The 24,816-nt window shown below is 35.3% G+C and overlaps 4 protein-coding genes across 5 annotated transcripts; 2 read left to right on the top strand and 2 right to left on the bottom strand.

The window, feature by feature from the left end:
• Positions 1 to 1,505: 1,505 nt before the first annotated feature.
• Positions 1,506 to 3,103, top strand: RPH1 (resistance to phytophthora 1). Its single transcript, XM_059583635.2, has 4 exons — positions 1,506 to 1,786; positions 1,990 to 2,200; positions 2,436 to 2,605; positions 2,701 to 3,103. The coding sequence occupies exons 1-4, from the start codon at positions 1,556 to 1,558 to the stop codon at positions 2,725 to 2,727; spliced, it is 639 nt and encodes a 212-aa protein (XP_059439618.2). The 5' UTR covers positions 1,506 to 1,555; the 3' UTR covers positions 2,728 to 3,103.
• Positions 3,104 to 5,100: 1,997 nt separating this feature from the next.
• Positions 5,101 to 9,279, bottom strand: BSM (Mitochondrial transcription termination factor family protein). Of its 2 annotated transcripts, none has more exons than XM_059583634.2 (3): positions 9,166 to 9,279; positions 6,437 to 8,136; positions 5,101 to 5,408 (listed from the first exon to the last, which is right to left on the bottom strand). In XM_059583634.2, exon 2 carries the CDS (start codon positions 8,106 to 8,108, stop codon positions 6,534 to 6,536), a length of 1,575 nt encoding a protein of 524 aa, XP_059439617.2. In that variant the 5' UTR covers positions 8,109 to 8,136; positions 9,166 to 9,279; the 3' UTR covers positions 5,101 to 5,408; positions 6,437 to 6,533. The 2 variants fall into 2 exon arrangements, with proteins under 2 accessions (XP_059439617.2, XP_088368272.1); XM_088512146.1 differs by lacking the exon at positions 9,166 to 9,279 and adding an exon at positions 8,282 to 9,124.
• A 212-nt stretch (positions 9,280 to 9,491) lies between these two features.
• Positions 9,492 to 14,618, top strand: ABP1 (endoplasmic reticulum auxin binding protein 1). The gene is made up of 5 exons (XM_059583636.2): positions 9,492 to 9,619; positions 10,505 to 10,611; positions 11,029 to 11,232; positions 12,460 to 12,527; positions 14,297 to 14,618. Exons 1-5 carry the CDS (start codon positions 9,538 to 9,540, stop codon positions 14,400 to 14,402), a joined length of 567 nt encoding a protein of 188 aa, XP_059439619.2. The 5' UTR covers positions 9,492 to 9,537; the 3' UTR covers positions 14,403 to 14,618.
• A 4,924-nt stretch (positions 14,619 to 19,542) lies between these two features.
• On the bottom strand, positions 19,543 to 22,974 carry RRP4 (ribosomal RNA processing 4). Its single transcript, XM_059582136.2, has 7 exons — positions 22,718 to 22,974; positions 22,452 to 22,553; positions 22,317 to 22,362; positions 21,547 to 21,636; positions 20,933 to 20,998; positions 20,779 to 20,844; positions 19,543 to 20,195 (listed from the first exon to the last, which is right to left on the bottom strand). Exons 1-7 carry the CDS (start codon positions 22,870 to 22,872, stop codon positions 19,740 to 19,742), a joined length of 981 nt encoding a protein of 326 aa, XP_059438119.1. The 5' UTR covers positions 22,873 to 22,974; the 3' UTR covers positions 19,543 to 19,739.
• Positions 22,975 to 24,816: the final 1,842 nt, after the last annotated feature.

Raw genomic sequence — 24,816 nt, 5'->3', positions numbered from 1 at the left:
ATTATTTTTTTCTTCAAAAAAAAAAAAGGGAGAAAGAGATCGGGGTGGCTCCAGCCACCCCTTTGCCAAAAAAAAAAAAAAAAAAGGGGATTGGGTTCATTTGGGGGTGGCCGGACTGGGGTGGTTTCGGCCACCCTACACCGGCTGTATGGGGTGGCCGAAACCACCCCCAGCCCCTTGGGGGTGGTCCGGCCACCCCCAAATGCACCCGGTCCCTCTTTTTTTTTTTTTTTTTTTGGGCCAAGGGGGTGGTCGGACCACCCCCATACCGGCCATGGGGGTGGCTCCAGCCACCCCCTTGGCCAAAAAGGGGGTGGTTCGGCCACCCCATTTTGGCCAAGGGGTGGCTGAAGCCACCCCCGATCTCTTTCGTTGAGGTGTTTTTTTTTTTAAAAAAAAAAAAATCATTTTTTGAAGGATGGTACTGTAGCTGGAACAATACCGTTCCAGCTACAATGCCGTTCTGCATTGTTGGCAAACGGGGCTTATGATTTCAACCCAAACAATCAACCTTTTGATCCTTTTTTTTTTTTTTTCAAAAAATGTTGGAGGGGGGAAACTAATTGTGGCTATTCTACATGGGTGTGACCATAGTATCACCAACCCACAGAGGACTGCTCAGGAGGGACCTAAACAGCGAAAACCGCGTGCGCACCCTCAAAACCAGTCAAGTCATAGCTTAACAGTTCGCCCCACCAAGACATCAATGGAAACCAATGTGATTTATACTAATCAAGCACGAGGATTCCTTATTGCGGAGATTCAAACCCACACCCTAGTACTTAGCTAATCACTTAAAATTTTTCTTGAGCCATTGAACCACTAACCTTTTGATCTATTCATTAGCTAAAGAGTTATCTAATTCTCTTCGCCAAAGGCTTCCTCTACTAATTTAATCATTTAAGTAATTCTCAATTTTCGAGCTTATTTCCTGTTAGAAATAAAGTTGGTACTTTATTTTAATAGAGTAGATAAACTTTTAGAGGGTGGAATGTAAATTTGGTGAAGTGGGTACATAATTATTTTTTTTTAAAGAGGAAATTTTACTTAATCCTCTAATTGTGGTCACTTTTTCAATTACCCTCTGAACTTAAAAAACTCTCAATTTAGTATATTCATAATTTTTTTTTTCAATTTCTCTCATCCGTTAAAATTTTTTCGTTAAATCCTGTCAAAATTTATAAAATTGCTTAAATCCTTGCAATTATTATTTTTTTCTTAGAAAAATGGAGGATTATTTTGAAAATTTGATGAAAATTAGGATTTACGGGTGAAAATGAAAAAAACTTTAAAGATGAATAAACTTAATTGAGGGTTTTTTTAAGTTTAGGGGCTAATTACAAATATGATGAAAGTTTAAAGGGTTAAATGAAGTTTAAAAAAATAAAAAGGTTAATTTTTTAGCCAAAATTTGAGTGAAATGTGATGTGAATGCCCTCACTATCCAATTTAGACAAAACTTTGCCGTTTTGGTGTCTACCTCAACGGCCATACGTTCCTTATCTTTCTCTCTCCCCTCAAAAACCCAAGAAGTAAGAATACAGCGTTAACAAACATGAACACGCTGATCCCGACGTCTCTCTGCAACACCCAGATTTCAAGCTTCCGTTTTGCTGCTCCAATCCTCAGAAACAGCTTGCCCCATGTTCACTCACGCGCCAAAAGCTTCAAAATACATGCCACCACTCCCGGTGAAATAGATACGCAGTCGGCAGAGGAAGAAACACAAGCAGAATCCAATGAAGCAGCCACTGCTCCTGCTGAGCTAGAAAAAGACCTCAAAAAGGTTGGTCCATGCTTCATTTGTGTGTTTGAATTCTTGGTTTCTGTTAATTTTATTTATTTTATATGAAACCCAAGATTGAGTGAGAAGTGCTTGATGATAATATAGTATTATAGTAATTGTTTTAAAAATCTTATAGGAAATTAATGGAAGAATTTATAAAAGAGTGACAAAAAAGCTTTTTATATTTTACATTTCCACAACAGGTGGTTCAGAAGACTGCTGCAACCTTTGCTCCAAGGGCTTCCACAGCTTCCAAAAACCCTGCTGTGCCTGGAACTGCCCTGTATACTATTTTTGAGGTTCAAGGCTATGCTTCAATGTTGTTGGGTGGAGCTCTGTCTTTTAATCTCATATTCCCATCAAACGAACCAGACATATGGAGATTAATGGGAATGTGGTCCATTTGGATGTTCAGTAAGTATAAATAATGCACCCCACAAATTTCAATCTCACAACATATAACCAAACGTTGGCGTTCCCCATTTTCAATTAAAATAGTCTATGTGTTGTTACCGAGCAAATTATAGTTCTGTTCATCATATCTTGAAGTGTTTGAAGATTTGATTAAATTCACCTATGGCATACACTAGACAATTATTTCTGTTTGTGTAACATTGAATTCTATCAAGAAATTCCTACCATTTTGCAGCAATTCCTTCACTCCGGGCCCGAGACTGCTCGAAGAATGAGAAAGAAGCTCTCAACTATCTCTTTCTCCTTGTCCCATTAATCAATGTTTTAATCCCATTCTTCTGGAAGTCCTTTGCAGTTGTCTGGTCTGCAGATACTATAGCCTTCTTTGGAATGTATGCATGGAAGGTGAGCTTTACTTCTTCAGAGATGTTGAATTTGGTATTCCCTTTGATAGTTTGTGTATTTCTCTACTGAAATATTTTCTTTTTCTTTTTCTTCAGTTTGGGTGGCTACAGAGAACAGACTAGGAATTCAATGTGATGGCTGTCTTCAATTTGATTGATAATCTCATCACCTACACATGATTCTCAAATTTATAGCTTGTGATGCGTGTCTGACAAGAAATTTCTTAAAGCCCATTGTTGCTCAACTTACTACCAAGATGAAGATGATTTTGTGAATCAGCATGCCATAGGGCTTGCCCCACAGGCAAAACAGAGACTGAGAGACACCTTCATTTCCTTCTAATTATGTACTGAATATACCGACAGAAAATATTGACATGATTTCTTGTTCTCCTCCTCTGTTTTTATTCGTGTTTGGGATGTGTAGTCTTGGGATGGATGGATACATGTATAGGGTTCAAAAGCTCATTTAGAGAAGTTAATTCAAAAGATTTGTATATGGCGAGTCCTGAAATACTGTTTTTTTTTTCTTCACAAGTTTACAGCAATGCTGTTGCAGCTGCAACTATTCATTATACTAATACTACTAACACTTGGAATAATATTAATGACCACATTGTGAAAACAATATCTGGCTTAAAAAACATTTTTTTTTTTTTTAAAAAAAAAAGGAACAGAAGAAATCATGTTGGTATAATGTTGACAATACTGGCAAAAACAGTATCTATCATAGATGCAGGGGTGGCAGGGTATAGGTTCTGTTGCACTACTAGCAGTAATTGGATTTCTGGGAGAAGAGGTGGAGGGATGGCTGCCCTGGACCAAAGTGGTGGTAGCCGTTGTGATATTTGCAAGAGCAGAGACAAAACAGAGGTGGAGGATGTAGAAGATTAATAAATGGCTTTTTGGTGTTGTCAACGGCGGTGGTTGAGGCTATTCTAATGGGAGTAGCCGAGTAAGGTTCCTTCCATTTTATTTGAATTGAGAGAAACGATTTATGGTTCAAATTAGATTTTACAGCATCTAACGGTGTATATATTGATTATATTAACATGTTATTTAAAAATTTTAAACGTGTTACTATGTACACCTTTAGATGTTATTAAATGTAATTTGGACTATGAAATTATTATTTGAAATGGAGAGAATTCTAGTCCCTTCTGATCTTGCATTAGCTGTGTTGTTTGTGATTATTACATCAACTTAGGAGTAATAATCATAGCTTTATTAGCAAAAAGCAAAACAAGAAATGCTACACCCAGCAAATTTTTATTTTTCAAAATAGTAGATCACAAGTGATGATGAATTTTTTTATTTTTTTTGATAAGTAATAAAAAGTTTTATTGAAAAGCGTAAAGGCGCCCCAAAGTACACTGAGAGTATACAACAGGATCACTTAACTAGAAAGGGAAAATCGAGCAAGAAAATCATTATAACTAATCGACACTGAAAAGACATGCGCAATGGTCCAAAGATACAAAGTATGAAAGCAAGAAGCTAAGATGTCTTCCAAAGTCCCCTCCAAATCCTCAAAGCATCTATTGTTTATTTCCCTCCATAAACACCAAAAGAAACAAGTAGGCACCATCTTCCAAACCGCTGCACTCCCCGTCCTCCCCGAAGACCACCAACAGGCGAGTAAATCCGAAACCCGTCTCGGCATCACCCAAGACAATCCAAACCGACCAAAGAAAGCACACCACAAAGCATAAGCCACCTCACAATGCAAGAGAAGATGATTCACCGTCTCCTCATTCCTCTTACATAAATAACACTTATTCGTCACAATCACTTGTCGCTTCCTGAGGTTATCTAGGGTTAGGATTTTGCCCAAAGCCGCCGTCCACACAAAGAAACTCGCCCTTGGAGGAGCTTGAGTTTGCCACACGCTCTTCCAAGGGAACTCCCTCCCTTCAGAACGTGCCAAGGAAGCGTAAAAGAGCTTGACCTTGAAACGACCTTTTTTGGAAGATTTCTACCGCAATCTATCTTCACACCCTCGATTCACTCGAGCAAATTGTAACACCTGAAAGAAATAGGCCAATACATCTACCTCCTAGTCATGAGCCTCTCTAGAAAAACTAACATTCCACTGGTTATAGCCACCCATCACCTCCAAGTCCGCCGCAACTGGGGCGTCCTTTGCACTAGCAATACTGAATAAGCCTGGAAAAGCTATCTTGAGAGCCACATCACCACACCACAAATCATGCCCGAATCGAACCCTAGTCCCATCCCCTACCTCGATCCGAGTAAACCCTTTGAAGGTGTCCCACCCTTTCCTAATGTTCTTCCATAACCCCACCCCAAAAGAACCTCCCGGCTCCAAGGAACACCAACCCCACCAAAAACTTCCAAATTTCGCATCCACAAGTGAAGATGAATTGAGAACCAACTTTTGAGAAAAAAAATTTAGTAAGAGTAGCCTTTCTCAAAATGATGTAGGCATCACAAGTACAAAGAGTTCAATTATTATTTTTTAAATAGTTCTTTCAATTAATATCTGAAAACACTAGATTCATTGAAATTCAGAACTGATACTGAAATTCTAACAGAAACAACGGGTCAAAAGTTGCAAGATGTTTCTCTACATGTACAACATAGTAGCTAACCTTTAAAAGGACCTCTGTTCTAAAGGGAGATACACACCATACTAGTAAAGAAAAGGATGAAGACAACAGATATAGTATTCATTGTATTACGGTATCCACCCATCAGGATCCTCCAGCTTTCCAAGCAAAACCTATACACATCACGAAGACAACGAATGCCATCAGAAGCAGCAAGGTTCCATCTGCATCTGGCTGAAAAGCAAGAATAAATCTGGTCAGTACACAATCCTGTGTGTGTGTGCGCGCAGGGCGTGAGAGAGAGAGAAGCAAGTAGCTAAGAACTGAAAAAGAAAGAAAGACTGCTATAATTGGCTGCTGGAGATCCTTTCAAAACAACCAGCCAAACAAGAGCCAGTTATGAATGTGCTTATGACTGCAGAGAGAGTACTAGTAGCAATATGCCTTAACCATAACTAGCCAAGTTCTTTGAATCTGTACACTAATATGTCGCAAAAACCATGCCATAGACTATTTAAAGCAATATAAAAAGCAACATGCCTTCGCCAATCCTGTAAGTTATGTTCCTTGAAAAGTATCTTGGTTGCAGCATCTGCTATGTTTTTTCTTTTTTGTTAAATGCAGACCTAAAGAGCAAGAAAAAGACCAAACAAAAAGGTTATCAACCAGTCCATCAAAAAGCAGAGTCTTGGGAGAGAAGTGAGCGCGGACGCTCTCAAAAACAAAACCAATGCATTAGCGCCTACAAACTCATTGTAGCCTTATCAAATCTTTATTCAACTTCTAAATTATATATTGCCCTCTCCCCCCCCCCAAAAAAAAAAAGGAAGAACATGTTTTGGCCAAGATCAAGCCTTTGCCATGCATTAATTTTCCCTTTGAAGAACCAACTGATTTTATTTTCATATCTTCTTAACTTTGGACTGTCCACTCCCTATCTGTCCTCCTCTGTCACTTAATCTGCAAACCTAACTTTAGCTTGCTTTCTTTTTTAGTATCTCTACATTTGATGTAGAGCAATTGAGCAAAGCATTAAGACCATATCTCAGTTCTTGGATATTGAAAGTTTACAAGATCAATTATGCTTTCCAAGTGCTCTACATGAATGGTATCCAATGACATATTTAGACTTGACAATAACCTTAAGAAAGGGACCTAAAAAGAAATGTAAGCACCAGACTCTGATCTATTATATGTAAACACTCAAAACAACAATTTTTTTTTTTTTAAAAAAAAGGAATACTTATAGTAAAGAAGTTTACCATTTTAATATTGCATTTAAACAGTCAGCATGAAGATCCAGTTTGTGAAAGCCAAGATTTTCCACATCACACCATTGGCTGAAGCTGACACCTGATTCTACACATAGTCATCGTCACTGTCCTCATCGTAATCAGAAGTTGACTCATCACTCCTTGGTTGCATTAGTGTATTCATGTCAAATGATGGCTCTGTTTCCATCTCCTCCATGTCAATAGTGTCGTAGCTCATCCGTTCCTCAAACTTCTCATCAGAGCAATTAAGAAGCCATGCTAGAGAACATTTTAACCCCTTCTTTGCAACCATCCTGTGTCTCGGTTTTATGGTGGACTCCAGACCAAAAGTAAAGAATGCAGGGAACATAACCAAGTCATCCAGAGGCCTTTTCATCTCCATTTGAAAGTAATCAAAGTTAAGTTTCATGATGTTGAGATTCAAAGCAAGCAGTTGGGGACAGTACACCACCATCTTCCTCACTTGTTGCAAGGAGAATCCACAATTCTTTAGAAAATCCACATGCCTTCTCGCAGGTGTACTACTGAGACTAACAACCTGTGGCATCTTCTCAACAACTCTGCCAAAATCCTCAGGACCGACATCAATAATCGAATTTAGCAAACTCTGTTGACTGACAAGCTTCGGCTTCAAGTCAAGTCCTATAATCTCAGGATACTGTGCTACTACAGAAGGAAGTAATGCTTCTCTAACATTAAACTCTAAAAGGGATTTGACATTTGGTTTTACCCTCTCCTCCAACCCAAACCCTAGGATATGAGGCTGCTTCTCTATCAGTCTAGCCACAGCTAATCTTGGTATGCCCAAGCTTTCCAGATACTCCACGAAAGGTTTGATCACCCTGCCTACTCGCATGCCTAAAATCTCAGGGTATCTAGTTAAAACCCCACCAATTTCTCTTCTTGCAACGCCAATTCCAACCAAATAGGCCACTGATGTGCTCATGGTCCCCTCAAGCTTGAATCCCAATACTTCTGGATATCTCTCAAGAACACGAGGAATATCATTTGGCTTGATATCCATCCCTTGAAGATACGCGACCACTGGTGCAAGGTCAACAACAACACTAGCATGGAGAACTTGTGGGTATCTTCTCAAGAAATCAGTGAAAGTGGATTTCCTAACACCCAATTTTCCAAGATAATCAAGAACAGGGACCATATTTTTCTTTACACTGCAGCCAAGAACAAGAGGATAGTTGTTAATGTCTTCAACGGTAAGCCCTAATTTGTGAAGAAAATCAACACGTTCCCTCATAACCTCAGCTGTCACAGGAAGCTCCAAGCCGTCAAGCTCATCAGGAACGATGCCAATTCCTCGCAAGAACTCATAAACCCTTGCACGATTTGCAATTTTCTCATTTTTCATTTCTGATAAACTAGGACGACTATACAGTGATGAGAAACCTCCTTGTTTCCGACCCAAATGGGTGGCACCTGGCTTGGACACTGATGAATCAACAGAACTAGATGCAAATGTTCTATCAGCAACAGAGCACTGAAATCTTGTAATCAACCCTATTCTTCTCTCGTGGTTACCTGGTACCTTAAGAGTTGATAAAGAAGTTAACTTGGGCTTGAGGAGAGAAAGAGTAGGTAACTCTGAATGTACAAGCAAAAATCCAGGTTTTGTAATGCCAGCATAGCTTCTGATCGTCATATTTCAAATGTTTGTAATACCAGTGAATCTGCACAAAGATAATTTATAATCAAAGTTTAAAACTTATGCTCTTCATGTACAAAATAAGTTATAACAAAGTGATGGTGGTAATTACTAGGATCAGATAAAACCTCAGAAACAAAAAAGAACAGATAAGAAAACTAACTCCTTACTTTCTTTCTTTTTTCTTCTTTTTAGAAAGGAAATAGAATCTTGCAGTATGATGGTAAAAATGGTAACAGGGAAGTAGTGTCTAGAATGCCTAAAAACTGCTAATTCCCGAACAATGGTCTCCTGAGAATAAACAAACGAGCTCAAAACCATTATCTATTACACGGGTCAATTCTTTTATATATATATAGGCAATTGAAAAAATATCATAAAAACGTAAGGCACCCTTGAATACAAAGGAACACGGGTCAATTCTAAGAGTCGTCAAAACCAAGAAATCAATCTGCCTGAGCTCCTTAGCCAGTTCCACTTTTAGTTGTTGCGACAACCTAACCTAAGCAAGTTGTACTAAGGATTCATGCTTCCTTAATTGTCGATTTATGAACTCAAGCAATAGAATCAAAGCGAACCACACGATAAACACATGAGCTCAACCAAAATCAATTTGGTGACAAACCAACCCCATCCCCCACCCTCGATGAAGCAATATCACAGTGAAAAGACAAGAATGGAAACCCAATCCAACGAAGCCATATAGCAGCGTTAAGCTCAGTTCAGTGGAAGTTTTACCTTTCTCTAAGGTCCTCACTTCATAGATTTTCTCAGAAACCAAACAGACCACTGCTTCTCACTTCTAATACTAGTATTTTTCAGCTATAAACTCTAAACTCAGAACAAGTATTAGATAAAAATGCTCAGACATTCTTGGGCTCCAAAAGATTTTATTTAAAAAAAAACCAATATTAAAATTCAAACTATTTTTCTTTTACGTTCCCTTCTTTATCTTCATTTTCTCAGCAACCAAACAATTCGCTGGCAGAATATCATTAGCTAAAACCCTTAATTTCCGAAATAGCAAACAATAAGATGAAGACGAAAGGGTAACCTGTCAGTGAAATTCCCAGGAGTTAGCGGTCTCCGGTCGCCGGAGGATAACCAGAGCTTTGGAGCCGGAGGCGAAGGTCGGGTTCAGAGAGAGGGTAAGGTTTAAAGAAGTTGTTAGTTTGAAGAAGAATAATGCTATAAATTATATTTTTATATGTAAAAATATGTATTATATAATATTATTTTTTGCAAATATTTAAAAAGCATGTTACGTCGACTTTAGTCGACTTAACACATGCAAGGTTGCCACAAAAGTAAACAGCTTTACCAAAGTTGGTAACGCAAAAACGACGGTTCGCATTTCAGAGATCGCATGGACCATATAAAAGAGGAAATGTGGCAGGTGCTAGAACTTACTACTCGGTGAGAAAAAATGGCCGGACCTTGTCTCGTTATCTTCTTTGCGTTGCTCTTACTATCTGCAATAGCGGAGGCTTCCCAGTGCTCAGTAAAAGGTGAGTAGCGCTTGCTTGCTTTTGTCACCTTCACTTTCACGCAGTTCCTTGCTATAATTGCTCTCACTTTTCATCGGTTTATCTTTTGGGGAAGAGCCCAAAAAGCCTGAATTTTTTGTTTTGTGCACGATGATGCTTGGTTTTATTGGGTTTGTAGTGTTGGAACGGAAGTTCATGTTATATTGGTTTTTGATTCGTGGGCATTTGCTTTTCTGAACTTTTGATGCCTCTTGCTTTGTTTATGCATCTGGGTATTGAGCATTTGGGTTTTCGGTTTATGAATCTGAGTGGTAAGGACAGCTTGTTTAGAGGATAACTCTAGAGGGTTTAACTATTTGGTCCATATCCCAGATTTTTTGTCATTTTGATTTGTCTGATATTTTATCCGAGTCAATTGAATTGTATGGTTCTTGTTGCCAAGTTGTTTATGCACTGATATATGGGAGGCTCTTTAAACAATATATATATATATATATATATTGGCAACCAAAAAGAGAAAAACAACTGTACAGTGCATGAATTTGATTTAGACTTCGGATTACTTTATGCTCATTTAAACATGTTTAGAAAAATAAAAATAAAAATAAACAAGAATTAATTTAGACTGAGCTATATGTAAGTATCACCTTTTTAAATGTGCTGCTGATTATTGACACGCACTTTTGTCTATATTTCTTCCTGCGATGGTATGGGATGTGAATTTGACTGGAAGTGTTATATTTGAGAAGATTTGGACAAGCAAGATAAAGAGTAGTTGACTGTGTTAGTTTGAGTTCTCTATGTCCTTTAGATTGTGCTTTTTGGTGAAAAAGCCCGGTACATATCAGTTTAGTTAAATGTTTTGTTTTAGATAATAACATTTTTTTTTTCTCCCTTTTGGCTCAGGATTACCGCTGGTAAGAAATATCAGTGAGCTTCCTCAGGATAACTATGGAAGGGGAGGTTTGTCCCATATAACTATTGCAGGTTCGGTCATGCATGGGATGAAAGAGGTATCCTTTAAACAAATTTCATTTGGGAATTTACTTTTTCTTCTGGTTTCTACTTCAAATTTTTTTCATACGAATGAAAACATCATATTAGAAGTTGAACAAGGAGACTGTAAAGAAAACCATACACCAAACACAGAGCTTGATTGATTCAAGTACTGTAAGCAAGAATCTTGTTTGCTGGAGGATTAACATAATGTGCTTTATATCATGATCATAATACGATTATCTTATTGAGATTTATCCGATAATATACACATTGTTTGTGTATTTGAACAATACAAGCTCTCATTTTCTAGAGGCTGTGCATTCCTCGCATTGGCTTGAACCAACTCTGGATAAGTCTCTATAAAATACCAAGTTGAAGATGTTACACGTCTATTTTTAAAATTATATAATGCAAGTTTTAGATTTTTGCAGGTTGAGTTATGGCTTCAAACATTTGCCCCAGGATCAGCCACACCAATTCATAGGCACTCCTGCGAAGAAGTTTTTGTTGTTCTCAAGGGAAGTGGCACTCTGTATCTTGCATCAAATTCACATGAGAAGTACCCTGGAAAGCCTCAAGAGTTCAAAATCTATTCTAATAGCACATTTCATATCCCTGTTAATGATGCTCACCAGGTAAACCATTCTATGTGTATTGTTTCCTGATGGTGTTAGAATATATTATCTAATGATGTAAATTTCTCTGCTGTATGCTAATGTTAGGTCCAAAAAACAATTCTAGAGGGATGTTGTGAATCACAAGGAATTCGTCTTAACTTAGAAAAAAATGAAGCACATAAAATGAATTTTGATGCATTGACTTTATTGTTTGCAAAAGGGAATGGATTGAGGAGGATGAGAGTGGCAGATTTGAGTTGTTCATGGTTAATTTAATCAAAATAAAAGGAATACTTTATGAAATAACAATAAAGCTAAATGTTGGTCAATAAGGAAATGACATGCTACAAGGTAAGTGTGATTGAGATGATGATGTTCAAACGGATTGAGTTGGAAGACCTTAGAAGATAAAATCAGAATTTTGCTTATCTGGGAGCGCTTTTTCTAGCTCTTGAGCCAGGGCACACTGAGCAATGATTCAATTAAGAAAACATATTGAATCATTGATGACATTCAAACAGATTGAGTTAGAAGACCATGGAAGATAAAACCAGAACTTTGCCTGTCCAGGAGCACTTCTTGTAGCTCTTGAAGTCAGGGCACACTGAGCAATGATTTGATTAAGAAAACAAAGAATCATCTCTTTCAGATGTGTTAATGGGATTTAACAAAGCTTGCAGTCAAAATGGGATTTAACGGATCCGAGATTTACTCAATAGGGGTTGGGTACACAAAGTGGCCCACCTTTCGAGGGGTTCCTCGTTATCAGAAAGGATAAGTGTTGACATGCCGGATTTGGCTTCAAGTTGCCAGTCAAATTTTTTATTCGAAGCATTTTCATTAATTGATTGATTCACAGACATGATTAATGGCATCATTATGCTTAGATGATGCCCTTAAATGTGAGTTTCCCAGGCACTGCTAATCTGTTGCTTGGAGAATGTCTAGGTAGTGAACATTTATTTTATCCATTATGCTGGTAAAAAAAAATAGATAACTTAATTTATTTAGAAAATAATGACTATCACTTGAAAGAACTCCTTGTAAATGCACACAAACACTTCTCTATCTTTCCATTTGTTTTCAATTCGGTAAGATTGACTTTTTATATCAGGGTATCTGGGAACTTATTTTTATGTCTTGACCCACCCCTTTTCATTGTGTCCTGTTGACAATTTTTAACAATCACTCCTGGTACTTATTATTAGTTTTTTTTTTTTTTTTTCTTTTTAATCTTCGTTGCAGGTATGGAATACAAATGAACATGAAGATTTGCAAATTCTTGTCGTTATATCTCGTCCACCAGTCAAAGTGTATGTAATCTCTATTGCTTATAATCTTGCTGACTCCGTATTTATCATTGATATATTGCTTTCCACATTTTTTTTAGCTTGAAAGAAGACCAAGGTGAGTAGATCTGGCTTAAGTATTTTAAAGTAAATGTTGCTTGAGACTTAAAACAATTGCGTCTCTCACAGCAGCTAATGTGCTTTGAGAAACCCAGTTTCCAAAAACCTGGAGTCCTGCCTGAGTTCTTCAGCATATCACATACCATAGAACCCCTAATATATCATACTCCTTGAGTAAGTGCATCCTTGTTTCTAAGACATCTAATATCCAGTTTCCCAGAAGAGACTTGCTGTAATCTTTGCTCTCATTGTAGATTCCTTACAACTCCCTTCAGAAATTTATTTCCAATTCACTGGACAGCGGTGTGGCTTTCTCTTTTTTAATAGCTTTTATTATCCAAAGAGAAATCAATCCATTCCCATATTGCTACAAACAAAATGTAGCTGACTTGATAATTACCGCCTCCGTCATCCTTTTTTCCCCATGCTGCCACCGTCCCACCTGCCCCAGGGGTTGGGGAGAGGGGTTTTTGGTTGTAGATGTAGCTTTCTCTCCATCATAAACTCCAATAAAGAAGGAGGATGATGCTCCAAGAAAAAGTTCTCTATAAATTCTTTGTAAAGCTTTTTGTTGTTGTTGCTATTATTATATGGAATACCTAATATTTGAAAAAGGTTATATATATGGTCTAGCCCTTGAAGTTCTAAAAAATCTCAATGTCACTCTTACCTTACCTTACCTTACCATCACTTTGTGAATGAAATGACTGACTTAGCAGACGTATTTTGTATACATGTTCTTATAATACTGACATTTTACGTCAAATTACATGTTGATCTCACAAAATCAAAATATGTAGAGACGTGTAAATTTAATATTTAAAATCAGTAAAAAGAAAATTGTGGTGCTTAACATGTATGTTATATGTCTTCATGTTTTGTTTTTGTGAAACCGGTATATTGCCCAACATGCCATGACAGCATTATAAATATGCGTACAGAAAAGAGTGCCATAGTAGTAATTGTTGTTCACAGGATGAGGGTTATATTTTGGTGTTTTTACAATTTTAAGGACTAAATTGAAACATTCGATAGTTCTTGGATGAAATTGGAATCTGACATATAGTATATGGACCAAAATTGTTTTTTGACCCACTAGGACATATTAGCTTTGCAATCTATATGTCTAGATTCATGTATTTATGATCTTTATTATTGAGAACCATCTACCATCGTCCTATGGTTCCTGTACAACTCAACATGTTTGGTGTGTTTAGTAATATTTTTATAGCAACTGTGTTAAACCCAAGGGCAGGATACAAGAAGTTTAAGCTGATCAATGTGTAAATGAATAGCAGTTTAGGGGAGAAAATGTAATTAACCCTTTATTCAAACTAGGACCGTGTTATCACAATCATTATTATTGAGGGCCATCTACCAAACTTCATATGGTACCTGCACAATCTAATTTTCTTAAAGCTGAAGTGGCTTTTTCCTTTTAATAGCTTCCATGCCTATGTATATGTAGGTACTTATATAGCCTGTGTGTGTTTATGTGATGAAAGTACAACTATGAGAGTTCTCTGTTTGCAAAGATAGTAAAGTTGACGTGACTTCTAAAATCACCATTGAATTTTGGATAAATCTCTATACTTGGTTGTTTCTTTCTTTCCTTTTTTTTTTCCCCTCTATTGTTTCCAAGGAAAAAATTGCACTCTGACTCTTTCTTTCAGGTTTATATATGAGGACTGGTTCATGCCTCACACTGCAGCAAAATTGAAGTTCCCATTCTACTGGGATGAACAATGCTTCCAAGTACCTCAGAAAGATGAACTTTAGTTTTTAGGCCTGTGCTGGGCATATTGCTAATACACCAAGATGGTAAAAATACCTGAGGCTACCATATTCCTGAGAAAACAGAAAGTATAAGAAAGAGTTTCATGTAGTGTATGCTAGATATTGGAATGTTTACCATTCTGCCACAAGTTTTGAAACTCACCCGAAATAATGTGTCCTTGCTCATGTTATTATGTTGAAAGTGCAAGATTTTTAGTATCTAAGAGAGCTTTGGAAACTTTTTGGAAAAAGTACATACTCTCTCAAACTAATGCCTAATTTGCAACGTCTCCCTCCGAATTAAAGATTGCATTAGTCCCTTCCAACCTATCAAAAATTTGCATTGTCCCACAAATGGTAGAAATATTCTTAATAAAAAATTCAAAATATCCACAAAAAAAAAAAAAAAAGGTGGAGATAGACCAATGGCAACTGCAATGGGTCACTAGACTTGCGGCTTTTTGTCCTTTTTTTTTTTTTTTCACTAAATTTTTAGGATACTATTGTCTTATTAAAAAATGTTAAGGGCATTTTTATCTTTTTGAGACAAAATGGGTACATTGCGCTATTATGGGAGAGGGGGTTGATGTAATCTTTAACTTGGTGGTACCAGTGGTGGTCATATCAGCCTTGGAGCCCCTTAGCATCCATTCCGAGCTTTGGGGGTGATGCAACCACCCCATAGCTTCTAGTTGCGGTGGCTAGTAACTCTTAAGGAGATGGTCTATGCAACACCTTGAAAATGAGTAATACCTTGAAAATGAATTAACTGGTAATTAACTAATGAATTAATTGGTAATTAACTACTTTGTACATCTCCTCATCTAATTCTCTTAAAAAATAAGACTAATGGATCTTCTACTTATCAAAAGAGAATACTAAGTAGCGAAAACACATGTTATCTCTATCAACATTAATTATTACAATTAGAGCATCTACTAAAAATCATATTTTTCTTAATATGATTTCAATTGAATGTGCAAATTATCATCAATGGTTTTTTTTTTTTTTTTAATTAACAAAAACATTGTCACAAACAGATAACTAAATATAAACTTATTATTTCTCAAGTTGAAATGATTATGTATTAATTTGTAGACTCTTGAAGATGATACCAACACCCAAACACTTATGGTTATTTAAATATCGATCCAGATGAAGCTTTTATATATATATATATATATATATATATATATATATATATGTTTGAAGGATTTTGAAATACAAAGATTATTTAAATGTAGTATGGGCACAAAATAAAGATCAAATTGTTCCAGGTGGGGGCATTTTACAATGCCAATTTCATTGCAAGTAAAGAGAAACTTTAGCTAGGGTTTCGACCTATTCTAGCAAAGTTTAGTTAATTGAGTAAGGCTTGTATTCTCAGTCTTGTGCGTACAAAATGCAAGTTGGAAGTATCACATCAATAATTGGAGAGGCATGACTACCTCAATTTGGATTCTCTATATTTCATTTGAAATAAATAGTATCAATTTCATGGCAAAAAAATTTAAAATTAGTGCATATAACGGTGTATATGATACCACATCAATTTCATTTAAAATTGAGGATGGTCTCATTTCTCCCTCAACTTAATGTCGTGTATGCACAGACACGACATTATCATTTTCATATATCATTTAAATATTATTTCAAATAAATGATAGGAAAAAGAAAGAGAAAAGTGCAAGCAATTTAAATATTGTTTCAAATAAATGCTAGATGAAAGAGAGAAAATAGTCTTTTTATATTAAAATAATGTTAAGGGAAGCAAAATACTATCCTAGATTTAGGGTAACATTTTGGCTTTCTTGGTTAGGGAACATCAAGGGAGTAGGGAGTTTTTTAAAAGAGTTTTTCCTTAATTTTTACATTTTCTTCAACAAAGATGTAAATCACAAACTAATTTTTTACATTTTTTTCTTTTCCTTTCTTAAAACATCAATCTTTTTTTTTTTTTTCCCAAAGAAAATGAGTCGATGAAAGTGAAGTAATATCAAATGCACAGGTTACAATATCAACATATGCAATTGTATAAACGTTCTTCCAATTTTTTTGGTTACATATTATATGTATATTTGTAATTTTCTTTCATATTTTTTATATTTATATTGTAAGTTGGATTTTACTTTTGTTTGGAGTAATTCATCTTAGAAAATCCTCTTCTTATTGGTCTGTGTTGTGGTGTATGAATTTCAGACAAACAGAGTTCCCAAAACGTAATTTGAATTTCATTTCTACACTTGTAAAATCATACGAACCCTATGACGAAACAAGTTGCATGACAAAACATGTGAATGCATAATACAAATAACCCTAAAACAAACACATTCAAAGCATTCCACCAATTCATTTCGTGTGCCATTTCGGTTTCTCTTTTTGCTAAGTCTTCCACTGCAGTTCCTCCCTTGATCATAAAATATCTGAAAAACATGAAGGCAAAACCACCCAACCCCAATCATAAAAATGCAGGAATGGGCAGTTTTGGGAAACTACTATTTTTGTTAAGAATTATGTTGTATCTAAGTTTAGATGGATGATTGCAAACATGGCAAAAAGATACGAAATTTTTTGATATATGGGTGGTGCAAGATTGATAGGACTGATATAATGATCTGGGTAGAGGTTTTTGAAAGACATGGTGGGGAGAGAAATCAAGGGAAATGTGGTTATTGGATGGCTGATGTGATGGAGGACTATTTTGCTAATGTTTACATTTTTTGTATGTATATTTTCTTAATTTGGACTAATATTTGACATATTGAGATTGCTAAGTTTTATTTACACTGATTCACTTGTCATTTATAGAGGTAGCGAAGAGCTCCTCGGCCAGCTGAAAAATTAGCACTCCATTGATCAGCCCTCCATCGATAAAGTTCATAGTCATGGCGAAACATGGGAGATGATGATGGGGGCAGCGTAACCGACCCTCCCGTGATCAACCCTCCATCAATAAAGTTCATGGTCATGATGAAACATGGGAGATGATGAGGGGGAGGTGTAACCGATGCATGAGAGATGATGAAGGGGCTTGGAGAGGGGCAGCCAATAAGAATGGCTCATCTAAACGGGTTATACGTGTCTTGTCATGTTACCCGTTAAGAAAACGTGTCGTGTTCGGATTTGGATTTGGGTGTTTGATACGTTTATTTAAATGTATCGTGTTTGGGTTGGGATAAACGGGTTGACACGAACCCGACACGCCAACCCGTTTTGCCAGCCCTAGCCGATATAGGTGATTGGCTCTGTTTGTTTTTTAAAATGTGTAGAAGATGTAATAAATGTCCAACTTTCACTAGTAGTAAGAATTCGATTGGAACTTTCTTCGTTACATTTCCATATCTCACTCCAAAATATTTTCAAAATTGTAGTTGGATTGTCACATCTTGTAAGTAAGTTTATTTGACTTTGAAAATGTGTTTAGTAGAATCTTTTTGGATTTGGACGAATCAAGAAATTAAATGAAACCATTTTCTTCCCTTAGACCGAGTGTTATATATATATCATAATTGAATTCATTGTTTTGTTGTATGCTAAAATCATTTTTACTTGTATTGTTCTAAAAGCTAGTAGTTACAATCTTGTTGGGCAGCTGGGGTGAAAGTGTGGATACAATTATTAGCAATATTCACATTCGCATAATGCATGTAATTACTATTTGTATCTGAGTGGTTATTGTAATTATTAAATACGGTTATTATCCGCTATCTGTATCTAAGGTAATTGGTCTTTTGGGCTTTGAAGTTGTAATTACTACTTCTAGCAAATACAAAAAGGCATTATCGATAGGTGAACACTATTATTCAAATCACACTTACTAATCATTTTCCCATAAATTACAAATCTCACAAACATTAAAAAAATAAAATAAAATAAAATAAAATCCAAAACATAAAAAACGTAATAATAACTTTCATTACTAATGAACTTCTTAGTAAAGAGAAAGAGATGGTTAAGTCATTGAATTTGAAGATTATATATATATATATATTCACATCTACATCTGCATATGCGAATAATGAATAAAGAATATGTGTGGACAGCGACAGACATTAATTATCTGCGCACCTTTTCACTCCTAGTTACGTAGAGAGCCACTTTTAAAAGCCCAATCCATCGTTTTTAATTTGCTTATTCAGACTTTCACTCTTTTAATTTACAACTGAAATCAAATGTGAATAACTTGTTTTGCTTATATTTTCTTAGAGCATTCACAATAGACTGTTGAAATAAAAGTTCAATTTGATGAGAAAAATTCACTTTATTAAGTTTAGAGAGCCACTTTTAAAAGGAACCAAACATTAAATTTTCTATATCTTTCTATACTTTAGTTAAATATAATTTTTTTTTTATTAGTTTTAAACCAATAGGAGAGAAGAGAGTAAAAAATAAGAATAAAATTTTTTGCTTTTTGGCTCTTGAAATGTAGGAAGTGAATCTGACCATAATTAAATTTAAAGTAATGTATAGAGTTAGTTAAATGAGTTTTTTAAGAATTTTATTAAATTTTTAGATAAAATTTAAATGTAGAGAGATCATAATAAATGCTTAGGCTATTGTGAGGTCTAGTTACTTGAGGAGAAGGGGCCCTACAGGTTATCTTTAGTTAAAATTGTTGAAAATGTGGGCACCAAAGCCACATAGCAATTATGGTTACCAAGCATTGTTTGGTAGTACTTTTCATTTTTTCTTGGTTTTTATTTTCAAAATAAAAATATTAATAAATAATTTAAAATACAAAATATTTTAAACTTTAATGTCACATCAAAACACTATTAAAAAGTATTAACAAATAAGTAATGACTTGGCAATCAAAATCACTTCTTTTTATTTTTTATTTTTTTTAACAAATGCTAATTAATAACTAATTTTTACTACTACATCATCAAATTGCATGACAATTATATTATTATCTATTAAATAGCATCACTCTTAACTTAACAAATGGAGGCAATTATTTTCTTTTTATAACATGCTAAACAGTAGCATAATGGTCTGAGATGCTTCAAACAAATTTGATGGATCCAATGTGCCAGTGACCTCATTTTCACTATCAATCATAATCAATGATCTCCAATACAGTAGTAATTTCCAAGTCTATATATCTGAGTAAGGAAAATTCTAACATGTGTAATTTAAAAAATAAAGAAAAACTAATAATAATTGCCATAATCAGGACAAATGCAATTCTGTTTATGTTACATGATTGATTTATCTGCTCCACAACACACTCATCCTAACTTTCATGGTGCAAGTGGTTAAACAAAAAAGGAAAATTGAAAGAAAGAGGGAGAGGTGGAAGCTTCTCTAAACACTTGGCACATAATTGTGATACTAGAATCACCCCTTTTTATTTATGCTTCTCCTTTCAGCCTCCCCCTCTGCAACCAGAACACAGAACTCGGAACCAAGCATCTCATGTATATCCAGATTCAGAGAGCTACTCAAGTTAACTGTCTCCATGATCACTTCTGCAGTTATATTGAAGCCTAAAATAGCCGATACCCGGACTGCATTTGCAATCCTACATATGTTCTGCCTCGTCTCTATTGGCGTGTAGGTCCGTTCTTGCTCCTCAAGAGTTCCCGAATAGCTATTAGATTTAATATTCTGCAATTTAGGTTTATTCACTTGATCCTCTACCATATCATCTTTGGCTTCAACATGTTCACCAACCCAGATGAATCCATTACAGCCTAGTATTAAGTCAACTCCGTACTGTTCTAGATGGTGGAAATGCTGTTTTCGTCTCTTCACAAGATAAGGAGGAACAGTGAGCAGTTGACCCCTCTCAAGCTGTAATGCAAATCACCATCATTAATAGAAATAATAATGATCGTAGCAAACATTAATGGATAAAGGTTATGACATTGAACTAGCAAAAGAAACAATAACAAAGAAGGCACTAGAAAGAGCCAGTTATTTGATAACATGGTTCCAAATTTCCAATCTAACATAATATTGAGAAATAGACTTGACAAAAGAAAAATAAATATTACTGCTAGAGAACCTTTAGTTGATTCAAGAGTTATCACGTGAGCATGCAAATCATATGGCTTCACACGCCTAGAATTGCTGCTCTGGAAGCAACAACTCCAGCTCTAGCAATAACAGCAGGCAACTGATTCTACTTGCTTAATTTTTAGGAAACTGTATCTTCTAAAACAATTTGGGGTAAATTTCTTTATTCCTTGCATTATAAATTTCAACTTCAAGATACTCAATATAAGGAAACTTTTTCAAACTTTTTCCTTCAGTTTCAACTGTCCTCGCTCTTCTTCTTCTAGCTAAAAAGAGCCAGTCAAGAAATTGTTTCCTCCTTTTTGCTTTCTACATCTGAATAAAGAATTTTAAAAATTATAAATAAAATAAGACACACCTTGCCATACTTCTGACTTCTTGCTTGGAGGTGTAAGCCATCATGCTGTAAACCACGGACTTCAGCCTGGAAAGAAGCATTATTGGTCACAAAAGATTGATCATAAATTCATCCTTTCCGGAACAGGTAAATAAATATGTATTACGGGACTTACACAAATAACATCATCCTCTTCAAAAATACTGCGCATGTTGAGTTCATCCAAAGCAGTTCGCCGCCTCTACCATTCAAAAGGGTAAATTTTGGGTGAGGCATGCAAGTTTACCCAGGGAACAACATGTGTTGCTTAGCTTATAAACATAAACATTCAAGACATGAACCATCACACACACAAAGATCTCTTCACACATGAACATACAGAATTTGAAATGTTTGACACCTTTATGTCAACTGAATCTCACGCACACATACATGCTTGTGCGCAAATCATACATGAAAAACTCAAGAAATGTATCCATTAATAGTTTATGAGGTATAAGTAAAGGATGGCATAATGTAGCTTTATCCATGAAAAAAAATTCAGTTAAGCACGCCACAGTGCCATTTATGAATGGTGATGAAAACTAAACAACTTTGACACAGACACACGCAAAAGCACAGACAAAAGAAGCTGTAAGAGTAACTAGTTCACCCAAACTGAACTAAATATTACTAGTATCTTTTAGATGTGTTTAAATTATGCTCTGGCAACAATATACCAGTTTTGCTTTATAACAGAATACCATTTCCATTGATGAATGTTATGAAGTTTATGACTAAAGGGGATACCTGGATACCATCAGGTAAGTTCATCGAAGAAAGCATCAAAACTGCATTCTGGCTATAATTTATGTCCAATCTCCAACGCTTTGGAGCAACCTGAAGAAGTATGGGTTAGTAGAAGAAAGAGAAAAAGAAGGAAAAGAAATATCCTTTGACGAAGGAAAATGTATTGATCTACTAACTTTGTTTCTTGATTGGATGAGTACAATCTTATGTTGGTTCTATATGTTTCACTAGGCTAAGAAGGTAAAATCGTTTTCTTTGAATCTTTGATGAGCATAGCAATGTAAAAACAATCAGGTCATAAAATATCTTCACAACCAAGTTCTTTTTTTTTTTTTTTTTAAGCTGGTAGTCATAACCTATATTAGCACTAGGCATACAGACGCCTAACCAGGGAAAAACAACTTCTATCATCAGGAAAATCATATTCTCACAACTTTATAGACAAAATTTCCCATGACAACCTTTTTGGCAAGAAGCCAGAGCTGACGAGAGTATTAAAGGGCCACATATCAGTCTGCCATGTAAACTTGTGAACCCTAAACCGAAATTTAGCAGAGACAATTTCTTATCCAATTACATTGCAGTAGTGCACACCAATAAGCCTCCTCGGTCATACGCCATTAGAAACAACAACTAACAAAGAAGCACAATGTTTTATAGAGAGAAACCCAGCTCAATGCCGCATACATAACTTATAAAGGTAAATTTACTTTCATTAAAGCTAATCATTACAACTAAATAAAAATAGGAGTTGGGTATTTCTGTTTTACCTCACTAACACGCCCTACAACGATATCTCCGACCTCCGGCTTGTACCTAATCATCATTTAACCTAATTCAATCATTATAAACACAAAAATGTAGGATCCTGCTAAAATTGAAATGCAAGCAATGTGAGTGAATACCTGGCCCGCAATGTGCGGACATATACGAGCTTGTTCACGCGCTCAACCACACCACAGACCGTCGCAACCACTTCCCCATTGAGGTCCAAGGTTCCATGTCCCCTTAAATCCAACAAGAAAAAACGAAAGGAAAAATGTTATATAACACATACATACATACAAGATACATACACATATGCATAAATGGATGATACGGAATATACGAAACCCTAGAGAGAGAACCCAAAATTCAGAATATGAAAAGCTAATAGAAAAGTGGGTGGTACTTGAGGACGCCGTCCTCGTAGCTGACAGGGATGGAATCTGCGATGGTGACAGAGGCGTTGGCATTGACCTTTGAAGACAAAGACTCGAGCTTTTCCAGAGCTCTCTGGAGCCTGATTTTCTGCGTTTTGTTCAACGAAAGCTGTATTTCTCTCATCTCTCTCTCTCTCTCTCTCTCTCTCTGTGGAATCTCTCTGCAAAGGAACACACAGATGGAGAAGAAAACCCTAAACCCTAGCCGTAGAGTGAGTTCCTGAGTGTTTTTCAATTGGGCTGGATCTCATATATGTTAGACTTCAAGATTCTTTTAAAAGGTCCATTGGGCCTATGATCTAGTAATTCCTAATCACGAAAAATATTATTTTGTTTGAGGATTAATAGGGTGTGGAATTATTATTATTATTTTATTTTTGAACATTTATATGAGATATTTAAAGGAAAAAAAAATTGTAAAATTACCTTATATGGTTTATCTTATTTGCAATTAGTTTCACGTGGTATCACAATGAACTCAGAGTCTTTGATGTATCCCAAAAAAATAATTTACTCTCTCTAGTCAAATTTCATTTACTGACTTTAAAAAAATTCCGTTAATATGACATGTCAGACCCAATAAAATTATAAAAAATGTCCTATTTAAGTCCGTGTATGATTTCTTTTATAGTCCATATTGGACATTCTTTTGCATTATCTTAGCATGGTAAGATATTTTATATTTTTCTTAATATAATTTCTTCAGAATGTACAAATTATCTTCATCAAAGTTTGTTTGTTTGTTTTTTTTATTTTTATTTTAATTAACAAAAACATTGTCACAAACAGATAACTGAATACGAACCTTTCTTTTAGTATAAACTTACTCCTTTTCAAAGTGAAATGATTATATATATATATATATATATATATATATATATATTATATATATCCTTTGAATATTCTAAATGTAGCATGGGCATAAAATAAAGACGGAATGATTTCCAAATGGCCCAAGGGTGGAATTGGAAATTTAGGTTTGGGAGGCAAAACTAAAATAATACTTTGGAAGGGTAAAAAATTAATTTTAGATGATACACATGAGAACATTTTAAAACTTTGCCCCCTCATCCATGCACCTAATTTCACCTTTGGTGGGGCCATTTTACAACCCCAATTTCATCAAGTAAAGAGAAACTTTTGCTATGGTTTTTACTTTTTCTAGGAGAGTTCAGTCAATTTACTTAGGCTTACATCTCACACAAGATGGAGGTCTCATATATTAGAGTAATGATATAAGGATGATTAGTAAGTCATTGTATAAGGATGATTAGTAAGTCATTGTAAGTATGATGTAACTTTTAAAATTATTATTAAATTTGAGATGATTATTATTAATCTATTGGTAATTTTAAAAGTCACATCATATTTGAAAAGATTCTAATCCTCCTTATATCATTACTCGTCATATTAATAATGAGTAGTGATATAAGAGAGACTATAGTCATTCCAAATGTGATGTGACTTTTAAAATTACCAATAAATCAAAAATCAATAATGACTATCTCAAATTTAATAGTAATTTTAAAAACCAAATCATATTTGGGAAGACTCTAAGAGAACTATAACCTTCTTATATCATTACTCATTAATAATTGGGGATGCATACCGCCCCCAAATTGGAATAGGATTCTCTCTATTTCATTCAAAATTGAGAGTATTCATTTAATGTAAAATGATGGGTAGTATTATCTTAACATTAAAATTGAACGATAATATTTACAATATTACCCCTCATTTTACAATAAATGGATACTCTCAATTTCAAATAAAATGAAGAGGATCCTATTCCCCCGAATCCCCCCCAACTAATATCCCATATGGATAGACCAATCAATTAGGGCAATGTTGTGAGTACACTTGTGAGTGTTGAGTCTCATATTGAGAAAATATAAAAGAAAATAGTAGTTAATATATTTAAGTAGACCTTAGCCCATTAACTTAAGCTTTTGAACTAGAGTTGTGATCAATTATGTATATTAATGTAACTTTGGTAAAAACTTCATAATCGCTTTATCTCCTAACAAATGGTATCAGACACTCTAGGAAATGTAAAAGGACTCACAAA

Source organism: Corylus avellana, chromosome 1, assembly GCF_965113065.1.
Source record: "Corylus avellana chromosome 1, dhCorAvel1.hap1.2, whole genome shotgun sequence".
NCBI classification, from domain to species: Eukaryota; Viridiplantae; Streptophyta; class Magnoliopsida; order Fagales; family Betulaceae; genus Corylus; species Corylus avellana.
The sequence above is the reverse complement of the archived record's forward strand: the minus strand, read 5'-3'. Positions and strand labels throughout refer to the sequence as shown.

Coding starts and splice junctions, on each gene's coding strand:
- RPH1 (XM_059583635.2), top strand. CDS start 1,556: ATGAACACGCTGATCCCGACGTCTCTCTGCAACACCCAGATTTCAAGC. Junction 2,201..2,435: donor GTGGTCCATTTGGATGTTCA/GTAAGTATAAAT, acceptor ACCATTTTGCAG/CAATTCCTTCACTCCGGGCC. Junction 2,606..2,700: donor TTGGAATGTATGCATGGAAG/GTGAGCTTTACT, acceptor CTTTTTCTTCAG/TTTGGGTGGCTACAGAGAAC.
- BSM (XM_059583634.2), bottom strand. CDS start 8,108: ATGACGATCAGAAGCTATGCTGGCATTACAAAACCTGGATTTTTGCTT.
- ABP1 (XM_059583636.2), top strand. CDS start 9,538: ATGGCCGGACCTTGTCTCGTTATCTTCTTTGCGTTGCTCTTACTATCT. Junction 9,620..10,504: donor TTCCCAGTGCTCAGTAAAAG/GTGAGTAGCGCT, acceptor CTTTTGGCTCAG/GATTACCGCTGGTAAGAAAT. Junction 12,528..14,296: donor TCTCGTCCACCAGTCAAAGT/GTATGTAATCTC, acceptor TCTTTCTTTCAG/GTTTATATATGAGGACTGGT.
- RRP4 (XM_059582136.2), bottom strand. CDS start 22,872: ATGAGAGAAATACAGCTTTCGTTGAACAAAACGCAGAAAATCAGGCTC. Junction 21,637..22,316: donor TTGTAGGGCGTGTTAGTGAG/GTAAAACAGAAA, acceptor ATACTTCTTCAG/GTTGCTCCAAAGCGTTGGAG. Junction 20,999..21,546: donor ACTTACCTGATGGTATCCAG/GTATCCCCTTTA, acceptor TTTGAATGGTAG/AGGCGGCGAACTGCTTTGGA.